Below are 24,708 nucleotides of genomic sequence, written 5' to 3' on the forward strand. Positions count from 1 at the left end.
ATCAAGCTAAACAGACTCCTTTCATCAATTGTCAGCAGGTTTGTGTGTGTATAAAATTCACATACAAATCTTGCATTTTTTGCACATAAGAGTGAATATGTTTTCATTTAATAAATATCAGAAATAAAAATTGTGAACAAAATGCACCCAGCATGTCATTAAAATGCATTTTGTCTGTGAATTGATCAAAGCATTGAATGAAATACTATGTATTTTTGATTCACAAAAGGAATCTTCTGGAACAAAAAAAAATGCATGTTGTCCAAAAAATGCTTCTTGTGTGTTCCACATCGTCATTCAGAATATCACATAATACTTTTAATACATAATACTTCACTCCTCACAGGCACCTGACATAGAACTGAATGTGGAGCAAAAATCTATATCCATCCTGGAATTTTGTGGACGAAAAGATTAGTAATTATGGAATAAGTCTAGATGATCTTACCAGAGCAGATGACTCCAGCATCTTCAGTATGATTAGCTTCTATTCCCCATCCATTGAATCTACAGTTTTTCAATGTAAACTCTGATCCAGTACACTGTAAATTAGAAACCCAGACTCTTCCTGATCCTTCACCAAAGTGAGCACCCTTTGGTGCAGTTAAAGCCTCTCCACAGCCAAGTTCTTTACACACCACTGCAGCATCAGGCAAATCCCAGCCAAGATCATGCACTGTTCCCCACTGACCATCATGAAGAACCTCCACTCTACCAGCACAGCCACTGTTAGCACCCACTAATCTCACTCTTTCTGAAGGAATAAGAACACAAGAAAGATAAAGTAAGTTGTTTTATTTTTATTTTTTTAACAATATTACTCAAGAATTTTGTTAATACTCATAGTTCATATGTTGTTTACCTACCAGCACATACAATGCTCACATCATTCTCATCGGAACAAATTTGTGAATTTGATGCAATAAACTTACTTGCACACTGTCTCTGGTAAGGAGATGGTGAGGTAAAACATGTCAGACGACTCTGAAGCAACTCATGAGTTTCCTCTGACATTATAACATGATTAAAAAAAAAAAAGTTAACAGAATATAAGGGTGATACATCTGACATCTCTCAGTAAAAACCAATTGTCAGTGTGGAAACTGCTAAATATTTTACCCTCACAAATAATTGTACTCTTCCAATAAGCTCACTTTAATTCTCAGAAACATTTAAGTTTACTTACCCTATTAGATATAAAAATGTATGTACAGAAGGGTGATTTTATAAATGCAGGTGAAACAAAAAATAATGACTATGGACACCAAATGTACCTGTAATTATAGAATCACCCAGAATATTATTATTGAGACCATATTAAATTATTTATTAAATTATTCATCCAACCTGAGCAGGTGATTTTGGCCACTTCATCTTCACCACAGTCATTCTGTCCCCAGGGTGAAGATGGACACTGCCACAGATATGAATCATGTGGTCGACATGTAACTTTATCCAGCCAGTTAGGAGCTGATTTCACTCTTGCTGTAGAAGCAGACAAAACACCAGATCTTCCACAGTTCAGCTCTTGACAGATCAGACTCGCTGTGTCTCTATCCATCTGGTTCCAGCACACATTACCCCAGGATCCATTGTAGAAAACCTCCAGATTCCCTTCACAGCCCTCAGTTAACCTGATCTCTTTAAACTCTAGAGAGAAAAGGATGTGCATTTAAACAATTAAAATGTTGTTATTAAAAAGTAATAAAACTAAAATATGTACCAAAACAGTGATTTAAATATGAAGCTTATGCATGCTGCAAGCACTGACTGCATAAAAACATATAACCAAAACATGTAAAAAAATAGCTCCATGATTTGTTATTAAAATACAGAGAAATTCTATATTAATAATACAGTAATATCATTGCAACCATATGACTCTTTTATATTCTGGAGTGAACAATGTATTTCTTATGAAGACAGTATATATTTAAAATAATAAAGTAATTTACTCTCAAATCAATATTTTATATAATATAATATAATATAATATAATATAATATAATATAAATCAAAACCCCTTCAGACCCCTTTCGTTCCTGATCAGCAGTTTGATGATTACATGGTATATTTTCTGAAAAAAAAAAAAAACTATATACAGTATTGTTCAAAATAATAGCAGTACAATGTGACTAACCAGAATAATCAAGGTGTTTAGTATATTTTTTATTGCTACGTGGCAAACAAGTTACCAGTAGGTTCAGTAGATTGTCAGAAAACAAACAAGACCCAGCATTCATGATATGCACGCTCTTAAAGCTGTGCAACTGGGCAATTAGTTGAAAGGGGTGTGTTCAAAAAAATAGCAGTGTCTACCTTTGACTGTACAAACTCAAAACTATTTTGTACAAACATTTTTTTTTTCTGGGATTTAGCAATCCTGTGAATCACTAAACTAATATTTAGTTGTATGACCACAGTTTTTTAAAACTGCTTGACATCTGTGTGGCATGGAGTCAACCAACTTGTGGCACCTCTCAGCTGTTATTCCACTCCATGATTCTTTAACAACATTCCACAATTCATTCACATTTCTTGGTTTTGCTTCAGAAACAGCCTTTTGATATCACCCCACAAGTTCTCAATTGGATTAAGGTCTGGAGATTGGGCTGGCCACTCCATAACATTAATTTTGTTGGTTTGGAACCAAGACTTTGCCCATTTACTAGTGTGTTTTGGGTCATTGTCTTGTTGAAACAACCATTTCAAGGGCATGTCCTCTTCAGCATAGGGCAACATGACCTCTTCAAGTATTTTAACATATGCAAACTGATCCATGATCCCTGGTATGCGATAAATAGGCCCAACACCATAGTAGGAGAAACATGCCCATATCATGATGCTTGCACCTCCATGCTTCACTGTCTTCACTGTGTACCGTGGCTTGAATTCAGAGTTTGGGGGTCGTCTCACAAACTGCCTGTGGCCCTTGGACCCAAAAAGAACAATTTTACTCTCATCAGTCCACAAAATGTTCCTCCATTTCTCTTTAGGCCAGTTGATGTGTTCTTTGGCAAATTGTAACCTCTTCTGCACATGCCTTTTTTTTAACAGAGGGACTTTGCGGGGGATTCTTGAAAATAGATTAGCTTCACACAGACGTCTTCTAACTGTCACAGTACTTACAGGTAACTCCAGACTGTCTTTGATCATCCTGGAGGTGATCATTGGCTGAGCCTTTGCCATTCTGGTTATTCTTCTATCCATTTTGATGGTTGTCTTCCGTTTTCTTCCACGTCTCTCTGGTTTTGCTCTCCATTTTAAGGCATTGGAGATCATTTTAGCTGAACAGCCTATCATTTTTTACACCTCTTTATAGGTTTTCCCCTCTCTAATCAACTTTTTAATCAAAGTACGCTGTTCGTCTGAACAATGTCTTGAACGACCCATTTTCCTCAGCTTTCAAATGCATGTTCAACAAGTGTTGGCTTCATCCTTAAATAGGGGCCACCTGATTCACACCTGTTTCTTCACAAAATTGATGACCTCAGTGACTGAATGCCACACTGCTATTTTTTTGAACACACCCCTTTCAACTAATTCAACTAATTGCCCAATTGCACAGCCTTAAGAGCGTGCATATCATGAATGCTGGGTCTCATTTGTTTTCTGAGAATCTACTGAACCTACTGGTAACTGGTAGCAATAAAAAAATATACGAAAAACCTTGATTATTCTGGTTAGTCACATTGTACTGCTATTATTTTGAACAATACTGTACAACTACATCCAAAGTGCGCATACACACAGTAGTGAACACACACCCGGAGCAGTGGGCAGCCATTTATGCTACGGCACCCAGGGATTAGTTGGGGGTTCAGTGCCTTGCTAAGTCTTGGTATTGCCAGCCCGAGACTCGAACCCACAACCCTAGGGTTAGGAGTCAAACTTAGGCCACAACTTCCCACTTCCCACATTTCCTCTAGTGTACTATTTACCTGAGCACATGACTCCTACATCCTCCAAGTGTTGACAGTCATGTTTTCCCCAGCTTGGAGAAGAGCAGCTCCACAGGGACGTCTCATTCCCCTCACACTCCACCTCATCCAGCCATATGTGTCCAGAACCAGGACCAAACCAGGCTGGTACCTGCTGGTTACTGAGGGCCACTCCACACTGCAGCTGTCTGCACACCACATGAGCATCTTTAATATCCCAGGAGTCATCACACACTGTCCCCCATGAGCCGTTGTGAAAAACCTCCAGCCTCCCTGCACAGTCTCCCCCAGAACCCACCAGCCTGATGGACCCCCGACCTGATATTCAGAGACAGAAAAACACATTATTGATCACAAACAACTGAAGAATCTGTCCAGATGTTGTTCTTCTCACCAAGGCAGGTGATTGACAGCTGTTGTGTGGAGCTGCAGTTGAGAGTTTGTGGAGAGCTGCAGTTCCCCAGATGAGCTTCACTCCCAGAGCACTGGAAGCCCGTCACACACTCATGACTGTGTTCAGGACTGGATGAAGAGGAGCTGTAGAAGTTCAGCACAGAGCCACAGCCCAGCTGTCTGCAGACTACAGAGGATTCAGAGAGACTCCAGGAGTCCAGCAGAACTCTCCTCCAGACCTGATGGATGAAAACTTCCACCTCCCCCTCACACTGTCTCTCTCCAGACAACCGCACCAGACCGTCATGAAGAGCCAGAGAGGAATCTGAGTGAAAGATCTGATATTTTAATACAATACTGCAAATGTGTTAAATACCACAGAGGAACATTTATGTAATAAATATGTTTATATCAATTTTACTTGATGTAATACATAAGTAAATTCAAAACTTAAATGACACAAGCATTAATCTTCAGTCTTAAATATATAGGGAATACATACAGTATTTTGTATAAGATTAAGTCTTCCAGTAGCATAATCTCAGTCAATCTTACAGTAATATGGACTCACCAGAGCAGATGACTCCAACATCTCGTCTATGAGAACATTCAGCTCGACTCCATGAAGAGATGGAACATTCTGAGAGTTTTGTTTCATTCCCGTCACAATCAAACACATCAGCCCAGATTTCACCACTTCCCTCTCCAAACCAGTCTGATCCCACAACAGACACAGCAATCCCACAATTCAACTGTCTACAGAGGACACTGGCAGCTCTCATATCCCAGCATGCATCACACACTGTGCCCCATTTACTGAAGTACTGACGTTCAACTCGACCAGAACAAGATTCTGGACCGTTTACCAGTCTGAGATCAGTGTAACCTGGAGAAACAACACAGAGTTTACTGAGATTCTAAGAGAACAGAGATAATCTCAGTCATTTTCATGTTCTTAGTTCTCTTTATTACAGTCATTCAGAGCTTATAATGATGGTACTGATTAAACAATTACATTTGAGTAAATGTAACAATTGGATTTGTTAAATAGGTTAAACAGTTTACCGGAACATATAAGTCTGACATCATGTATTGTAAAAGCTCAAATAATTTATAAAATGTAATTCTTATTAATTAGTGTTACCAGATCTTATTTTCTAGATATTACACAGGCCTCTATTCACTTACAAGTGATTTGAGTCCCTCATAGATAAACGGCTCATTTAAACACACATTTAAATTAAACTCTTTACTGTCTATTTGTGTACTCACCAGCTGTGGTTAGAGTGATTATAGTGAAGAGTAATACAAGTTTCAGACATCCCTCCATCATCTTCTGCTCGTCACACGTCTGTTTGACTGTCAGCACAAGTTTCTCCTCTGCTCCTTCAAACACACTGAAGAAACTGGCTCCTGTCAGCCCCCTAAAGAGAGAGAGAGACTCACAGCTGCCAATGACACTCATTGTTACCTTATTAGACACAACAGAGGAAATCATCAAACACAATCAGGGACAAATCAGAAAGCAGCATTTTTATTTTCTCCATATATATCGATAAAGTGTGAGTGCTGATGAGCGGGACTCCTCCTCCAGCGTGAAGAGACACTTCACTGAGGACAGACTCGTGTCAGTCAGAAGTCTGTGTGGAGATAAAGTCACACTAAACTTAAAGCAGATTGATACAGAAACACTGCAGCTTATATTCAGCATCAAAACCTGAACCTGAACACAGCAGACACAAGCACTGATGACTGACTGCTCACTTACTGAAACTTTAATTTAAAATGATTTTTGCTATAAATTTATAATTTAGAATAAACTGAACATTTTAAAGTTATTTTTATAAGCAAAAGTGCATAATATTAGGTGGATTTTACTTCACCATTATGATGCTCTAATCAAGAATAAAATAAACAGTATGTTAATGATTATCAAATGAACTTGGACTGATTGTGTACAACAGCAGAAGACTATTCAGACAAGATCTGTAAATAAACATTGTTTTCTCTTCTAAAGATCTTAATTTGGCATCATATTAAACTTAAGAAAATTTTATGTGCCTATCACTGTAATGTGTAATTCTTCCAGAAGATGGAAGCAAAACACTTCTTATTATAAAGAGCAGCAGACAAGAGCCTTGTCCTTGTGTCACCACATGAGGGAGCATCTCACTTTTTTCCAGACAGAATATATACATGTATATGACAAACATTATACATGATATAAACATTATACATTAAATAAACTATTTCATACTAGAGGGGCTTTATACAAATACACATTTATATAAAAATATTAAAGCGTTTTTAAACTTTCAAGCTTTTTTTTAACAGAAAATCGTATAGTATCAATAAAGGTTTTTTTTTTTTTTTTTTTTTTTGATGAGAACTTACATTTATGAATATGAAATTTTGCCTTTAAAAGAAATAAGATTTATCATGTAAATGTGCCGTTTTTTTTTTTGTTTTTTTTACTGTTCTCCAGTATACAAATAATACATATTTCCATGACAAAATAAAATGATTATCAATATTTTGCACAATAAATCACATACATTTCGCCAAAATAGTTTTACAAAAGGGCAATGCCAAAACAAATGTATCACAGTCTCAGGGCAACTGACACAAAAGGAGCAACTAAAATCAATATCAGATTTAAATTTTACCAAATAATATTATAATATGGTTAAATCCTGTGCATAATTTTGAATGATACTTCCTTAACCTTGTCTGTAATTTAAACCTTTTTCCAAACAATATTGTCTGTTAGTTTGTTCCAATATGAATAAAGATAAGGCAAATGCACAATATATCATTGAAACAAAGATCTTATGGAACTGTTGTGTGATTTAAGAGAAAAACAGATGTTATATACGAACTTATTATATAACACAGAGATCACTGTTGGATGTTAATTCTTGTCTGATGTCTAAATAACATACAAACTTCAGGAGAAATGGCACCAAAAACTTTAGCATAGTCCCTGCATGGTGTAACAGGATTTTTATAATGTGCACAAACCGCTGCACATTCATGTAATTTCCGAATTCCACAGACACAAGTTGACAGGCATGCATTTACGGAAGTCCTAAGAGGTCATGCATTATACTTTTTTTCCTTCTAGTTATCTCGACAACAAAAGTAGACTTAATTTTCTCTAAGAAGTTACAAAACTGCGCCAGCAGGTGGCACTATAGACCTGAATATAACTGATGGTGTATTGAATGGCATAAGGGACTTGAAGGGCTCGGCTAGTCCTCCCCAGAAGAAGACCATAGACAGGTCTTCTCTGTCGCCGACAGCCGAGCCGCCCCCACGAAGTCCTAAGAATAATCCTCGATACTTCGCTCTCCCTGGCGGACATCGAGGAATCTCCCTGCTGGACCCATACTTGCTGGTTGCATTCTGTCACAGCGCGGTAGAGACGGCACCGTGGAAGAAACAGGGTCTGGTTTCAAATGCAGGGAAACATCACTTTATTATAAACGAGAACAAAAAGACCAACACGTCAAAAACAAAACAGAAACAAATAACGCTGACAAGCAAAAACACAAGTATCAGGAACCACAGCATATACAAATGACGATTAATGCAACCAGACAGAGTGGTGTGTGAGACAAAACTATATACTCGTGAACAAATGGGAAACAGCCGTGTGAGTGAGTATGTGAATAGGTGTACAGAGTAAAGCAGATGCGTGTAGAGTGAATGTGTGAGTGGGTGAAGGTGATGAGTCCGGAGAATGGAAGTGGTGCCCTCTGGTGGTGAGAGGGAGGACCACCGGGTCCGGACTCATGACAAATCTGATGTATATGTAAAGTGCATAGGCTAATTTAATTCAGTTTTGTTCTATAATGTTGTAATCATTTTTTTCTGCACACACACACATACACTGCACATGAACGCTCTTTTCAAACAGAAGCTTGTAACGCACATGATATATCTGTCACAGCATATAATGACTACTAAAAAATACAAATTATATATAATAGTATTTCAAATAAAGGGAAAATTAAAAGTGTGTTTAATCCAAGCAGCTCTAATAGATCTTAGAATAGTTCTGCATCCTTCTGATGGCGCTCAGCCTGTGTTTGTGGTGTGTCCATTTAAACATGTTAATACCAAAAACAAAACGTTTGGTGTTTGGTCACTGGAAAAGTCAACAGTGATTGATCAGCCTTTATTTAGGTACATTATTGTAGAAGTTATTACCTAGGCGATGCAAAATTTGCTGAAATAAAGGCTACAGTAAGAGCGCCTGCATGGTTGTCTATCAGATGCTTGTCAAAGTTGAGTTTGTTACTATAGCAACAGTAAAACTGTCATGTCGTTATAACCATAGACAACCTATATGATGTCTATGGTTATAACGAGAAAACAAACTTTCGTTATGTCGAGATAACGAGAAAATTAAGTCGTTATAACGAGAAAACAAGAAGGAAAAAAATTATAAGGCATGGCCGCTTAGAACTTCCGTATGAATTTGTTTAGTAGATTTGAGAATAATTTTATCCCATGCTTCCGTGTCACTCTATAAACGTAGCTACTGTTCTGACCGCGAGCTGAACAAGATCCTCAATCTCTCCTCGCGCGCACTGAGATCCGAGAATTGACAAACAACATTTTCAACAGCAATTTCCAGCAAATGCAAAAATCAAATAAGAAAATGAGTTCTGAATGACCTGTTTCTATGGCTGTTTAATTATTACATTTTGACATGTTTAGCTATTTCAATACACAGTGAAATGACATTGACAATTAAAATTTAAAGGCAGAATGTAAAATAATTTAAAGATGTCCTAAAATGTAAATAAAGAATATAAAGACTCCTAGGTAGATGTGCACTGCTTAGAGTAGTTAAGGTGTAGTTCACCCAAAAATTTAAATTCTTTCAATTATTACTCCCCCTTGTGGCGTTACAAACCCGTAAGACCTTCGTTCATCTTCGAAACACAAGTTAAGATATTTTAAGTTAAGAGCTTTCAGACCAGGGTGAATAATTTTCATTTTTTGGTGAACTATTGTCAAACACTTAGAAAGCTTTAAAACAAAAATCTACAACTGAGAGCAGTGTGGTCTGATATAGAGCCTGTCTATGGAAGGGCAATTTTCAAAAGGAATTGCAAATTATATTTTCAATCATGTTTTCCAAATGTGACAAATTGTGACATAATCCAAACACAATTGAAAATCTTGTATTACATTTCTGTTTTCACAAATGCACAGTGACTGCCAAATTTCAAATGGAAAAGCATTGGCAGTTCTATTTTCCATGTATTATGAGTAATAAGCCTGTCACATTTAAAAAAAAGAGCATCAAAGCAGCTTTACAGTATTAAATAGGAAAACAGTGTGTAATAATGCAAAGGGACAACAGTAAACACTCAGTTTTCAGTTAAAGTCAGTTCATCATTGATTCAGTGATGTATCATCCAGCTGTGCAATCAAGTTGATGATGATATAGCTTGATATTAAGGGTTCCCCAACTAAGCAAGCCAGAGGCGACAGCGGCAAGGAACCAAAACTCCATCGGTGACAGAATGAAGAAAAACCTTGTGAGAATCCAGTCTCAGTCGGGGGGCCAGTTCTCCTCTGACCAGACAAAACCAGCAGTTCAATTCCAGGCTGCAGCAAAGTCAGAATGTGCAGCAAAATCATCTGTTGCCTGTGGTCGTCTGAGATGAGGTCTTTACAGGGGATCTGTATCTGGGACTCTAGTTGTCCTGGTCTCAGCTGTCTCTCAGGGCTGTAGAGGTCCTTTCTAGGTGCTGATCCACCATCTGGACTGGATATGTACTCGATCCGAGTGACTGCAGTGACCCTCTGATCTGGATATGTACTGGATCCGGGTCGCTACGGTGACCTCGGAATAAGAGAGAAACAGACTAATTAGTGTAGATCTATCATGAGAACAAGTACATGGGGTGTTATTAATTACCATGTCTGTTTTTTCACTGTGTCGCACATGTAACTTGTCAAAATTCAAATGGAATCACAATTACTGTAGCATCTGAATTTCCAATGTCTCACATGGAAACCTGTCAATCAGTGTCAGGGGTGGGACCATACTATGGGGTGTGTTTGTATTGGGAGGTGACTTCACTCAAAGACAATTGTGCCAAACGCTTTGAACCACAGAGGTAAAGGCATTACTAAAGGCAGCTGCCACTCCGAGAGATGCGTGTTAAAGAACTGACAGTGAAACCTGGGTCTCCCTATATTCTTGGCACCTTACACAATAAATAAGTCTGTTATTTTTACCCCAAATGCAGGTACTATCCCCTGCTAACAGATGAAGCCACATGGTACTATTGGTCAATATTCACCATTTACCAAATGCTTTTCTCCTAAGAAATAAAATATAGGATAGGATGCAAGAGCATAACTGAAATGTTGTTTTGCTGACGTGCATTAGTGAGTGCAAACAGTGAGAGATTTGGGGTAAAAAGTAAAAAATACTTCCCAATACAAACAAGCCCTAGGTATAGTCCCACCCCGACACAAACTGACAGATTTCCATGTAAGGCATCTGAAATTCAAATGCTTTTCAATTGCAATTCCTTTTGAAAATTGTCCAGAATATCCTTACCTGTCCATTGATTATGATCAATGCCTGAGAGATCTGTTGGTATTTTTTAATCGCCATGAAATTGGATGGGATTTTTTGGACTCTGCTCGATTAAGGAATTCCAGGTTTGTTCCAACCTATAAAATAAAGTAAACAAAATACAGATTGTTTTAATAACAGTGATTCAGTTCAAATAACTGTGTGAAGTTCATCATGAAATTGAGTTAATCATAATTATGAGTTAAATTCACTTATGACTAGGTCTACAGAAGCAGAAATATGATATAGTGAGATTGGTTGAATGGTGTGCGTTCAAACTGAGAAATCAATGGGATGTTCCAGTCAGTATAATCACAGTTTTATATTAATATGCTGTCACTAGTATTGGCACATATATTTGTGCAGATCACACTGCATATGCACACACAGACATTTCTATGACAAGTCACGCAGGTACTGGGCAACTCTGCAGCTTTAAAACAGTCCATATATGAACACTTACAGGTGAACCAAAGTGATTAAGGACAATGATTTATTCGCTCATTATAAATTCTGCACATTCTGAACACAAAGTTTCAAAGTCCAGCTTTAACTATGTACAGACAATCAATTATGTATGTAAAATCTGTAAAATGTATAATAAACAGAGGAACATGAACTTACCGTTAAACGTCTCGATAAGACTACACTCGACGAGTTTATCTCCCACAAATGTATCCATGTGCTTTTCTGACAAGAAAAAGATACATTTTGAATTATGACTGTCTAAAAACATTTATTTGCGTATGTAAAAATACTTAATATATCACACAAGCAGCCCTACGTCACTCACTGTGCTTGAACACTTTGAAATGTATCGAAGCCCTGAAACGGTTTATTTGAACCTGATCATCGGTTCTTTTATATGGCCTGTATTTTGTGACAGATCGAAGGCTGAGAAGGAGAAGGAGCAGTTCCGTCGCTGTCATGAAGCGGTGTGAAGAGAAGCGCGCACTCACGTGAAAATGGAGTCAGTAGAGCGCCAAACAGTGAACAGCAGCATCAGCAGACAAATATTGCTCAAAGAATGCAATAACAAATAAACCCATAATACAATAAAAATGATTTTAGTGGGAAAAATGTGTTACATTCAAACTGTATATATCTCGTTACACTATATTGGATCAGATGGAAGGATTACTCCTCTCTCTTTTGCTAACTGTTATGATTTATAAGGCTACTGATTCACAAAAGTTTGCAACCTTTGATGTCTGACGTCTGTGCATCATTATTGTGAATAGTGTTTCTTACTTCTTAAAGACTTTTCAGTTAATCGTGTTTAAATGTGTGTTCATGTGTTAGTTAAAGCCCATTATGCTATATCAGATGGATTTGTTAAAGCAGGAGGCATCACATGAAAGGGCTTGAGAAGTCACACTGCCTGCATTTAAACCCTGGCAAACACACACTGCACAGACAAACACTGTCAACTCACTTTCTGCAGAGTTTATAGCCTTTCAGCCCTGAACTATACAATTTCATCTGGACACTTAAAAATTATGAATTTCATTGTATTAGATACAAACAAACCAAAAGGCATCTTCAAAAAACAAACTGAAGCTTTTTATCCATTTAGTTACTTTTAATCAATTCACTTGTATGTTCCACAGAGAAATATTATACAACAGTTCCTCCTAGTGGCCATTATACCTTACTGCATTTTTTCTTTGCTCGTTTTGATTTAATAAAGAACAATTTTTTAACAGTACCTTATGCCTTTATTTTGTGCATATATATACATTTATAATTTTGTATACATTCAACCAACCAAAAAAAACAAAAAACATTTAAATTGTGGTGTGCAGGCATTGACTATAGTGTGCGGACCATTGAATTGAGTTTTGCATTAATACAATTATTATCGTCTTGTCTGATTTCTTTATTTTTGTTCCACAGTCTGTACTCTTATCCTTTTAAGCATCTCTGAAAAGCTTGTCGTCTAGAGTAATCTATGGCATAACCAAAACATAATCTCACTTGTGACTGATGATAAACATCCATAATGAATAAAAAACAATGTCACTGTGCCCTGCAGGTATCGCAGCATTACCAAGCAGTAAGGCAGATGGTGTGGTGGTCATCTATGACATCATAATGGAGGACAGTTTCAGACCAGTCCGCCTCTGGCTGATCAGCATACAGGAGGGCGTAGGCGACCCTATAGCTCCTTGGCAACAAATCGGACAAGGAGAATGAGAAAGAAGTGCAGACAAAGGAGGCTGATATGATTTTTTCCCCCCCGTTCATAAAACACTTTGAAATGCAATTATTTATTAAATGTTTTATATCAATATCCTTGCCAAGCCTATACTTAATTTGCTAACTCCTTTTTTGACACAGTTGGCAGTAACTATGGCTGCTGTTTGGTAATTGTTGAGAATGTTCATTTGAAGTATGATGAAGACACAAATTAATAAGTTCATAAAGTGTTAAAGTATACATTTACTTTACCTAGTGCTTGCAGTGTATAAACTGTGGGTTACACCAGTTTGTATAGTTCAGTGTGTTGTAAACTGCAAAAAAGAAAAGTTATATGAGCAATGGGGTGCAGGCTTCTCGCTTTGAGTTCATGTTAGTTATTAAATCAAATGTAGGCTACATTTTTAAAGAATCAAAAGTATTATTCAAAAGTATATTTTAGCAATGCTTGTCAAGAACACATTAGTTTACATATATTAATGTATATAATATTGTAATGAAGTGACGTGGTAAAGATGCATTGTTATGATTGCGTGTGGCGGGAGGGATTTGAGGGAAGATGGGGTTGAGTAAATAATTGTTGCACCTGACCATTGATTAGCGTGAAGGAGAGAGAACAATAAATTGAGAGGCATAGCGAAGCATGAGAGGTTCTGGGAAGCAGTGTTTTTGCTAAACGCCGAGCTGCACTCAAGGTTGGGGGGTGGGTGCCGTTCGCATGCTGTTTAGGGCTGCCGGCGGTGAAGATAGTTAGCGGGCTAACCTGTAGATAAGGACGGGTATAGGAGTGCGTTAGGCGACGCGGTTTCTCAGAAAAGGGGGGCTCCGTTTTTGACATGTTTGGTAACTGCATGAATTATATAAAATAAAGATTACTGTTTCTACCCCTGTGGTGTTGCTTGGTCTGTAGAGTAGATTTCTCTAGCCACAACATAAAGTGTCCTGTCTAGGTGTACTACATTGGTGGCAGCGGTGGGACCTTGGTTTTTTGTTGTTGTTGTGAACCTTAAAACCTAGACACTGTTGTAAAAATGCTACAGGGGGATGATAATGTTGGGCCTGAAGGTGGGGGCCATGTAAGGGAGATGGGAACATTAAGAGCTAACGCACGGCCAGAATTTATGCCTGAAACTTTCACTGGTGTAGGCCGGGAGTGGTCTAATTGGTCCGAACAACTTGATTTGGCGGCTGATGTAAATAATTGGGATGAACCCTTAAAACTTAAATTGTCTCTTCTACTCTCTGGGCGTGCAAGAGATATTTATAGTGGTTTGTCCGCTGAGGCTAAAGGAAATTATGGGCTGCTAAAAGCTGCTATGGCTAGATGTTTTGAGCCTTGTGATAGTAGCGATTGGAGTAGGGCTACATTTACAGCCCGCCGGATCTGGTGCTGGCAGATCTTCAGTGGAAGACCTGTCTGGTGTACTTGGATGATATTATTATATTTGGACGGACCTTTCAGGAACATCAGGGGCCGTCTGGATGAAGTTTTGATAAAACTACGCCAGGCTAACCTCAAAGTCAAGCCCACGAAGTGTAACTTGTTTGCCATTCACACTTAGGACACATCATCTCCTCAAAGGGGGTGAAAGCAGATCCTGCCAAAGTGGAGGCTGTGCGTCAGTGGCCGGTGCCCAAAAATCAAACAGAGGTCAGGAGTTTTGTGGGTTTAGCCTCGTACTATCGGAGGTTTGTGAAGGGGTTTGCTGAGATCGCCCGCCCGCTGCACCAGCTCACTGAGAAAGGCAGGCGTTTTAAATGGACGGAGGCATGTCAAACAGCTTTTGAACAGCTCAAAGTGAGTTTAATGTCAGCTCCTGTTCTTGTATACCCTGATCCCTCTAAAACATTCATTTTGGATACGGATGCTAGCGATGCTGGTATTGGGGCTGTATTGTCACAAGAAGAAGGGGGGTTTGAACATGTTATAGCATATGCCAGCAGAGCCCTTACTAAGCAGGAAAGAAAATATGCCACAACTAAGAAAGAGCTGTTAAGCATGGTCACGTTCATCAAGCATTTTAAACATTATCTTTTAGGTAAGGAATTTGTTCTGCGAACTGACCATAATTCCTTGAGGTGGCTGCATAATTTCCAGGGCTTAGAGGGACAGTTAGCCAGATGGGTGGAGCAGTTAGCAAGTTTCCAGTATAAAATTGTTCATCGCCCTGGACGAGGGCATGCTAATGCTGATGCCCTTTCCAGGCTGCCTGCTTACCTGTCAACTCCAGTGCCCTTGGAGCCAGCACCACTGACAGGAGGGGTGCCTGTAATAGCTGCAGTACAAAATTTGCCTCCTAATGTAACCCCAGAGGGAGAAGGGGATGAGCTGGCTCGGGCGCAATGGGAAGATACAGAGTTAAAAAAGATCATTGTTCAAAAAAAAAAAAGAGGGAGGGACTGGGTTGCAACCGCCGGATGATCTACAAAGGTATGCACCAGTATGGTCCCAGTTACAAATGCAGGGCTCCCGGTCAAACCAGGTCCAGGTGGTTATTCCCACTGTAATGGTGTCAGACATCTTAAGACAGTTGCATAATGATGTCACGGGTGGACACTTGGGAATACAGAAATTACAAGCAAAGGTGAAAGATCGGTTCTATTGGCTGGGCTGGTTTGGGGATGTGAAGCGATGGTGTAGGGAGTGTGTGGATTGTGGGTCCAGGAAAGCTGTAGGGAAACAATGGCGGGCCCCACTCTAATCGGTGGTAACCTTGAGGCCCTATGAGCAGGTGGCGGTAGATATTTTGGGACCTCTTCCCGAAACCCCCAAAGAAAACAAATATATTGTAGTTATTGGTGATTTACTTTTCTAAATGGACGGAGGCGTTCCCTCTTCCTAATCAGGAAGCAGAGACTGTGGCTAAATTGCTGGTTGAACAGTGTGCCGCTTTGGAGCCCCCAGGATAATCCATACTGATCAGGGCCGAAATTTTGAATCCAGGTTATTTAAAGAAGTGTGCCAGTTGCTGAACATTTATAAGACCAGGACGTCACCGTATCATCCTCAATCAGATGGAAAGTTTGAAAGGTTTAACAGAACACTGGCCTCTATGTTGTCTCTGTTTGTAGATGATAACCAAGCTAACTGGGACATCCTGTTGCCATATGTAATGATGGCCTATAGAAGCAGCGTTCACTCTAGTACGGGGTATACACCCTACAAAGTGGTTTTTGGGAGAGAGATCATCCTTCCTGTCGATGTTATGCTTAATGTGGGTGGGGGGGGGGGATATTCTCTTCCATGTCAGAGTATGTGGCTAGACTGTTGGAGACATTGTCTACAGTGGTAGAGGCGGTAAAGGGCCATCAGTTAAGAGCAGCGGTGAAGCAGAAGAGAGACTATGACTTCAGAGCACATTTCCAATATTATTCTGAAGGAGAATTGGTCTGGGTTCAGGGGAAAGCAAGGAAAAGCGGGCTCTGTCCAAAATTACAACGAAGGTTTAAGGGGCCTTATAAAGTCAAGGAGAGGATAACTGAAGTTCTGTACAGACTTGTACCAGTTGAGGGGGGAACAGAAATAGTTGTGCACTTCAACCGACTTAAACCGTGTCTTGCTTCTGCTGTAGTTTACCAGCCAAGAGGGTCTCGAGAGCCCACGGATGGCTGGTGTCCCACCTAAGGAGACCTGGCTGCAGACTTCAGATTCTACAGCGGGTCGAGAGAGCGAGGTGGCAGTGCCAGGGGCCAGGTCTGAGGTGCCTTCAGTCACACCTACGAGTGGAGCAAGTGGTGTGCCAGGAAGCAGTGCTGCCTCAGTGGGATCACAAGGGCAAAGGGACCGGCTGGCTTTGACCACACAGGACCAGGGTGGTTAAGGATCTTCACACATGGGGCATATGCAACAATCCATGACCAGCCAAGTTCCAGTGACTGAGGAGGTCCAACAAGGTGCAACGGTATCCAAGGACTTGCATCTAGGACAAGCAAGAAGGGCACCGGTGTGGTCCCGGGACTATGAGATGTTTTGAATTTGACTCGAGGACGAGTCTGCTTTATGGGTGGGGGGAGTGTAATGAAGTGACGTGGTAAAGATGCATTGTTATGATTGTGTGTGGGCGGGAGGGATTTGAGGGAAGATGGGGTTGAGTAAATAATTGTTGCACCTGACCATTGATTAGCGTGAAGGAGAGAGAACAATATATAGAGAGGCATAGCGAAGCGTGAGAGGTTCTGGGAAGCAGTGTTTTTGCTAAACGCCGAGCTGCACTCAAGGTTGGGGGGTGGGTGCCGTTCGCATGCTGTTTAGGGCTGCCGGTGGTGAAGATAGTTAGCGGGCTAACCTGTAGATAAGGACGGGTATAGGAGTGCGTTAGGCGACGCGGCTTCTCAGAAAAGGGGGGCTCCGTTTTCGCTACAGTTGGAGGCCTCGCGAGCGCCTGACTGGTGTTTGCTTTTTCCCCTCTACCAACCAGCGCAAAGCCTAGACCCCGGGGGAGGGTCTCGCATCCCGGGAGAGTTAAGTTTTTAACTCTTTGTGTGTGTGTGCGTGTGTGTGTGTGTGTAATTTTAAATCTAGCAGTATAGCCATTTAATGATTGGGTGGGAGGGTTATGATGAACTAAATTCTTATGTGGCAGCCTGATGGCATCTTTTGTGTGATGGTGACATGTTATGTGAACGTGTGCGTGTCCTGTGGGGGTGATATGTGTTTCATAGCTTTTGCCTATTTATTGCATGTGCGCTAGGTTTTTTATGGCCTATTTATTGCGGTTCTCTGTTTAGCAGCTTCCATGGTGGTGTTGTTCACCCAGATTTGTTTAACATTAGTGCTTGGGACTTTCAGAACCTGACCCCGTCTGACATGTTTGGTAACTGCATGAATTATATAAAATAAAGATTACTGTTTCTACCCCTGTGTGTTGCTTGGTCTGTAGAGTAGATTCCTCTAGCCACAACATAAAGTGTCCTGTCTAGGTTTACTACAGTATATTAGTGGAGCATTAAAAAAGACAAAATATATAAACAGTTCATCATACAGCAAAAGTTTGCAGCTGCACTTGTATGTGTTTATACTGAAATACCGATCTAGTCCTTTGGTGACAGTAAAGGACTGAGATTGTAAACTTGATGACCACTTAATTGTTAAATGAATAATAGAACTGAATCAATGTAGTTCACTCAGCAAAACTGTAACAAGATATTAACATCAAAATAAAATAAGAGAAAAAAAAAAAGAGCATTCGATGAAGAGGATACTACTACAAACAACCGAAACGAACCTGCAGCTCCACACTATCTCTGTCAGCAGTGAGAAGATGTAATGTTGTGTGCAGCTTTGTATGACTCGGTACTGCAGGGAAGGACAATCTCCGACCAAACGAATATTAAAAGAATCATAAATTAGCAGGACATAACCATGTTTTCATGAATGACTGAAGCATTTGTGTAGATTAAATTACTGTGACGTCAGACGACAGTCAACTGTACTTGTTTTATATTGATGGAAAAAACATGATCTGCACTGGGTTCTAATGTTCTATTTATCATTAAAGGGGGGGGGGGGGGTGAAATGCTATTTCATACATACTGAGTTTTTTACACTGTTAAAGAGTTGGATTCCCATGCTAAACATGGACAAAGTTTCAAAAATTAAGTTGTACCTTTGAAGGAGTATTTCTGTTCCCAAAATACTCCTTCCGGTTTGTCACAAGTTTCGGAAAGTTTTTTTCGAGCATGGCTCTGTGTGACGTTAGATGGACCGGAATTTCCTTATATGGGTCCTGAGGGCACGTCTGCGGAAGAGCGCACACTCCCTTATAGCACAGCACTGAGAGCACAACAGACTTCACTGATCAGAGCGAGAGCGTCGCGAAATGTCACAAAAAACGTGTGTTTTTGGCTGCCAGGGCAAGACAACCCAGCACAGATTACCAAAAGAGAAACAGCATTAAGGGACCAGTGGATGGAGTTTATTTTTACAGAGCATCAAAGGAGTTGTGCAAGTGTTTGTGTTTGTTCCCCTGCATTTCGAAGATGCTTTGACGCCGTTTGACGCCGGGTTTGCACATCGTTTATTTCTTAAGGATAATGCAGTCCCAACGAAAAAGTTGTGTTGGAACCGCATGCGGTGAGTAAAACTGCTTCAAATATCTCTGTGTTGTTAACTTAGCTATCGGCGCGTAAGCACATCAAGTAAACAACATGCGATGTTGTCATCAAACTGCACTTTTCACATGTAACGTTACAGCTTAAAAAAAAAAGAGACAAAGTGGAACTTAGTCATTTTCCAAAACCGCTATGCAAATATATACAGTTTCAGTACATACCACATAGAGACGTCGTTGCTGATGCTGCTCTTGTTAAATGTCAGCCTCTGGATCTGATTCTGGATCATAAATATACGCTGAATCTGACTGTAAGCCATGGTTTGTTTTGGATGATGTTTTTTTCCTTGCGGTAATGTCACAGCTTCCAAACGCTCTCAACTCAAAAGCTTACTCGCGCTCGTGATTCTTTAGTTCCGCCCACACGTCACGCCTCCAGTCGGTCGTGTTTTTCCGGGAAAAATTGGTACAGACTATCTTTCTCTTATGAATATAATAAAACTAAAGACTTTTTGGAGTTATGAAGGATGCAGTACTACTCTATAGGTACTCAAGATTAACAGGATATGAGTGAAACAGGATATGAGTGATGAGTGAAAACGAGCATTTCACCCCCCCTTTAAGTCATATGTTGTAAAAGTTATTATAAAGTGATTCATATGGATTATAGTGAAGATGTATTTTAAACGTCTTACAGGTTGTTGAACTACACAGAACTCAACACTTATACAGTCTGATAAATGATGCATATAAAAGTAAAATGCAGACAAGCAATATGCATATTTATTTAATGGTTAAAAACACACTTTATAACATGTTAATAATAATAACTATTATTTTAATAATTATTTTATAAGTTAGACTATTTATTTATTCAGTACTTATCCAGTTACAAATTTCTAGTGTTTGCTGCAGCGATGTTGAAGACTGTTAACTGTATCACTTTGGTTGTGCTTTATAAGGTTAGATCTTAAGTTTGATTTCAGGGTTTGTGTAATGTCTTATTGAAAAAAGTCTGAACATTTTTCTTTTTATTGATATCAACAAGGCCAAAAAAAATACAAAACTCTCTAAGGTTTAAAAGTTTTAATACAAAAATGGATGGGGAGGGGGGGGGGTATAAAAACCGGAGTTTAACATAATAACAATATCACTCTGACTTTGTTCAGATTTGTTGAACCGAGGCAGTGGATGATCACTGAGCCGAATGCCCCACGTCTTTGTTCGACTCCTCCTCCACATCATCATAATCTGTTATTAAGTACAAATCAGGTCAAATTTTGTTATTGGATGCATATTTTAAAAGGCTTAACTGGAAAATATTAACTAAATTAAAATAATATGTAATGTTAATATAATGAGAACAAAAGGGTTATAATAACTTGCCCAACAGGTTTCTCACATCTTCACTGACACTCATCACATTATCATACTCCTCCTGACCTCTCTCTGATCAAGAATGACAGAAAAACATTTCATATCAGTTTATAAATTACTTTATCATTTGAAGGATCCATTTTCCCTTGAGTGACTTTTAAACATGTCTGAGACCTAGTCCACAATAAACTGGTATTTTTATAAACAGGAGTTTTTCCTCATGAAAATGCCAAAACACAGTCAAGAGATTAGAAAAAGTTGCCAAACCATCAGGTGGCTATATAACCCTGACAATAAAGCCCTGTTGACCAATTAGAAGCCACGACAACACTGCAATCAGAGTTTCTGAAAATCTTCACCCTGGCAGGAGTTTTTAAAAAGGTTCGTGTTCAGTGAACTGAAACTGTGTTTGTGTGTTTCCGAACGACCAAACCACACAGAAACAGCTGCAGTTTTGAAAATACCCATGTTCCTGTGGACAGGGCCTGATAACTTACATGTTTCCTGTGTGTTTTCTGTCCTTGTCTGTTGTGTGCCTTGTTTGTCTTTATTGTTAATCTCATTAGTTGCCATAGCCACTCATTTGACCACACCCATCTGCTTGTTTTTTGCTATAGTAGTTCTCCAGTGTATGCACCTTATTTTTCTTGTGTGCTTTTGTAAATGTTATGTGTCAGGCTTCTGTTCTCATCTGCTTCTAGCTATTTTTAGCAGTACAAAACAGCTTGTTTGCTGCTTGATATTGCAAACTAGAGTGTCTTACCTTATTAATGATGACATCATCATAATTATCTGGTGTGTTCACTTCAAATGGAAATATGAGTCAATTTAAGTGTAAACCAAAAACACATTAAGGGCCCTATCTTGCACCCAGCGCAATTGGTGCAAGAAGCACGTCGCTAAACTAGTGAATGAACTTGCGCTCCCTGGGCGGTTCAGCGCAAAAAAGGAGGCGTGTTCCGGCGCAAACAATCCCTGGTGCTATTTTGCTGTTCCATTAAACAATTGCGCCACTGACCAGAAAAAACCTAGTCTAAAGTCAGTGGCGCATTGCGCTTTGTTTCTTATGCTATTTTAAGGGCGCATGCTTGACCATAATGTATAGCGTGCACAACGCGCATACACTTTGCTCATGTAATCTACACAGATGCAACAGTTATTTTTGCAAATCATAAATTGTTACACTTAAAAAAATATTAACACATGAGATGACGGAAATCATTGTGGTGTGCCACGAAGATGTGAAAAAATAGGCATAAATCTAGCTTACAAATTATTCAGGCTAATTGTAGTAATTAAGGATCAGACCTGTTTGAGGTCATATATGTATATAAGGACATCTGACAAATTGGTTTGTCCGTCAAGAACCAGGAAAAAAAAAATCGATGAAACAATTGTGGCTATTTCCTCCCACGCTATTTTGGGTAGGTTTCTCCCATCCCCATACAACACAACTTTCTCTGTCTTTCATTGCTCTTACAAGAACATCAGTCTCCTCGGCTGTGAACCGCTCCTGGCGTGCGCCTGGTAAATACGCCATAATAATAGCAATCCATAATGGAACTTGCGCACCTGCTTTTAAAGGGAATGTTGGATGACGCTCTGATTGGTTTATTTCACGTTACGCCCAAACCACACCTATGAATAATGAAGCTACTTCAGACCAACCCATTTTAGATTTGCGCCGGGCGCAAGAGCCATTTATCCCGCCGGGAAAATAGCAACAGCGCCGAGACCCGCCCACAAAGTTACTTGCGCTTTGCGCTTTGACACTTGCGTTTCAGATCGTTAAAATAGGGCCCATTGTAGTTAAGTAAATTAAGTAATGTAAAATATTATCTGTAATGATCTTGATTGTACAGATATATATATATATATATATATTTGATGATCAAGTAAAACAGTTGTGTTCGCTCGTCATGACATCATCATAGCTCTCAGGTGTGTCTTCTACAAATTCACACATTCATTACATTCAGAACAAATTTGAAATATCTGTTTTAAATAAATTGTAATATTTTGATTTAAAAGTATATTTATGCTGTTGTAGAATAAGGGAGTGACACCTGTCTCACGATCTGGTTTCAGTCCATAAGTGATGACATCATCATAGTATCCCTCTGTGATTTCCTTCATCATCTCATCTGCATCAACACACAATATGTTTGGATACAAAAGCCAAAATATGTTGTTGCTGCAGATCATAAGACTGAAAATGTATTATACGTCATCTGGTAATGAATCATGAGATCAATTTAAAAGGTCACTGACCTTTTAGGCCACTGCCATTGGTGACATCATCGTAATATGCAGTATTGAACTCTTTTGCTAAAAAAGGAGAGCAGACGTTAATATACAAGTAAACAGCAGGATTTGAATAGTATTGAGTCATTTACCAAATATATTATAGAATTACTAGTTACAGTTGTTCATTATAAAATTATTGTTATTATTATTTTTTTTAAATGTGGAATGATTATGTGGTTCAGCTCTCTAACCTGAGAGAAGCTCATCAGCATCTTCATACCCAGAATGCAGTTCTTCAGAGATGAGACTCCCTGTTAAAGAAGAGCAGAACACAAACATGATCATCATTACAAACAGACTGAATCCTCATTTCCTTTCGATTATAAAACACTGTGTTAGTGACAACACAACAAATGACTTTATTATTTAACGTAATAAAGAAATACATCCCATGGTGTTTAGGCCTATAACCTCTTAAGCACAAATGCTATTTTGGGGATTTCCGTTTTTCATTTTCCTACCTAATTTTGAATGCTTCCCTATACTAATGCTACAGTGTAAGCTCAGAAAGTTTGGTATAATTTCAAAGGAAACCCTTTGAAATTACATAAAACACTGTTGAAATTGATAAAAATGACAATATATGCTGTCTGTGTTATAATAAATAGGGAAAAAAACAAGGCGCTTTTTTATTTTATTTGTGTAAACTGAAGTTTGAAATGTTATAACTCAGGCATTGAAGGGGCTGGCAACTTCAGACCAATTGCTTGTGATTCTTCCAACTCTCTGCTATTAGAGGAAAACAGAAATTTCTTTCTATCCTAATCTATGCAAAAGTTATTCTATTCCAACTGAAGGAAGGAATAATAGCATTTTTGTATAAAATTTTTGTCTAAATAAGTATGAAGTCATCTTTTGCACACTTGCAGTATGGAATAATGTGATCTCTGTATATTATTTGACAGAAAACACTCAGAAGTTACATAAAAAGCTGCTGTTTGTGACAAATAGTATTATTTATGTTGTTTCACATATGATGAACCATCTCAATACATTGTGCTTTTTTTGTGTGTGGGTTTTCTGAACAGTCTTTGAAAGAAAATAATTCATATTTCACAATAAGCAGCATGCATAAAATTATAAAAAATATCTGGTCTATCACAATCTAAAATAGAATCCACAATCTCTAGATTCATATCGTTTCATTTATGTCTATTCTGCATCGTGTAGAGATTGAGAGACCTCGCCGTGTCTTTCATATTTCATATTTTGATTTTTTTATCAGCGTGTATTTTAGTTTCGGTTTCTATTTAGCGTAAACAAGCTCCCCGAAGCTTTTGCGCGAACTTCGGAGCGTCAACAAACTAATTTATGTTTATTCCCCCAGTACTGTACGGATTACTGTACATTCACTGAGATGCGGTCGAACACTGCACAGTTATGAAAATAAACATATTAGCTTATTGCTAGCGAAGCTTCCAAGCCTCAGAATAAAGAATCAAATGTATGAAAGCGAGTAGCACGCGTATAGGCTTACCAGATGCGCGTCCTGACCTCTCCACGGCGAAGTTGGCCACCCGTAACTTGTTTTATGAATATTATGCATTATAAATCCGTTGCGTCGGCCATTAGTAGTTTTTTCCTGCGTGTCCTTTGTTTAGAAGCAGCCAAAGACTCAGTTTCCCAGAGACCATTGCGTCTCCACAAGCGGAAAAGAGTGGGCAGTCGCTGTCCAGTTCCAGCACCCCCGCGGTGCTGAATCACAGCTTCGATTGGAGAGAACGACTTGTGAATGGCACCTATCATGACAAATAGCGCTTCACAAAAGAAAACAGACGTCTATACCAGAAGAAAGGCTTTTAGACCCATCAATATGAGTAAGAGATCTTGTCAA

At 39.1% G+C, this 24,708-nt stretch overlaps 1 protein-coding gene and 1 long non-coding RNA gene across 2 annotated transcripts in view; both read right to left on the reverse strand.

Moving 5' to 3' along the window:
- LOC113073031 (antigen WC1.1-like) overlaps positions 1-24,708 on the reverse strand; it is a 66,115-nt gene that overhangs the window by 39,033 nt on the left and 2,374 nt on the right. The window contains exons 7-9 of the mRNA XM_026245903.1: positions 23,066-23,125; positions 22,839-22,895; positions 22,695-22,711 (exon numbers count right to left, since the gene is read on the reverse strand). Coding sequence (XP_026101688.1) covers positions 22,695-22,711; positions 22,839-22,895; positions 23,066-23,125 — 134 coding nt within the window. The remainder of the gene's footprint in view (positions 1-22,694; positions 22,712-22,838; positions 22,896-23,065; positions 23,126-24,708) is intronic.
- On the reverse strand, positions 11,018-12,482 carry LOC113073023 (uncharacterized). Its single transcript, XR_003280438.1, has 3 exons — positions 11,735-12,482; positions 11,566-11,631; positions 11,018-11,039 (listed from the first exon to the last, which is right to left on the reverse strand). It is a non-coding gene; the product is annotated as an uncharacterized LOC113073023 (long non-coding RNA).

The sequence above is a fragment of the Carassius auratus genome, unplaced genomic scaffold (genome assembly GCF_003368295.1).
Source record: "Carassius auratus strain Wakin unplaced genomic scaffold, ASM336829v1 scaf_tig00011242, whole genome shotgun sequence".
Classification (NCBI taxonomy): domain Eukaryota; kingdom Metazoa; phylum Chordata; class Actinopteri; order Cypriniformes; family Cyprinidae; genus Carassius; species Carassius auratus.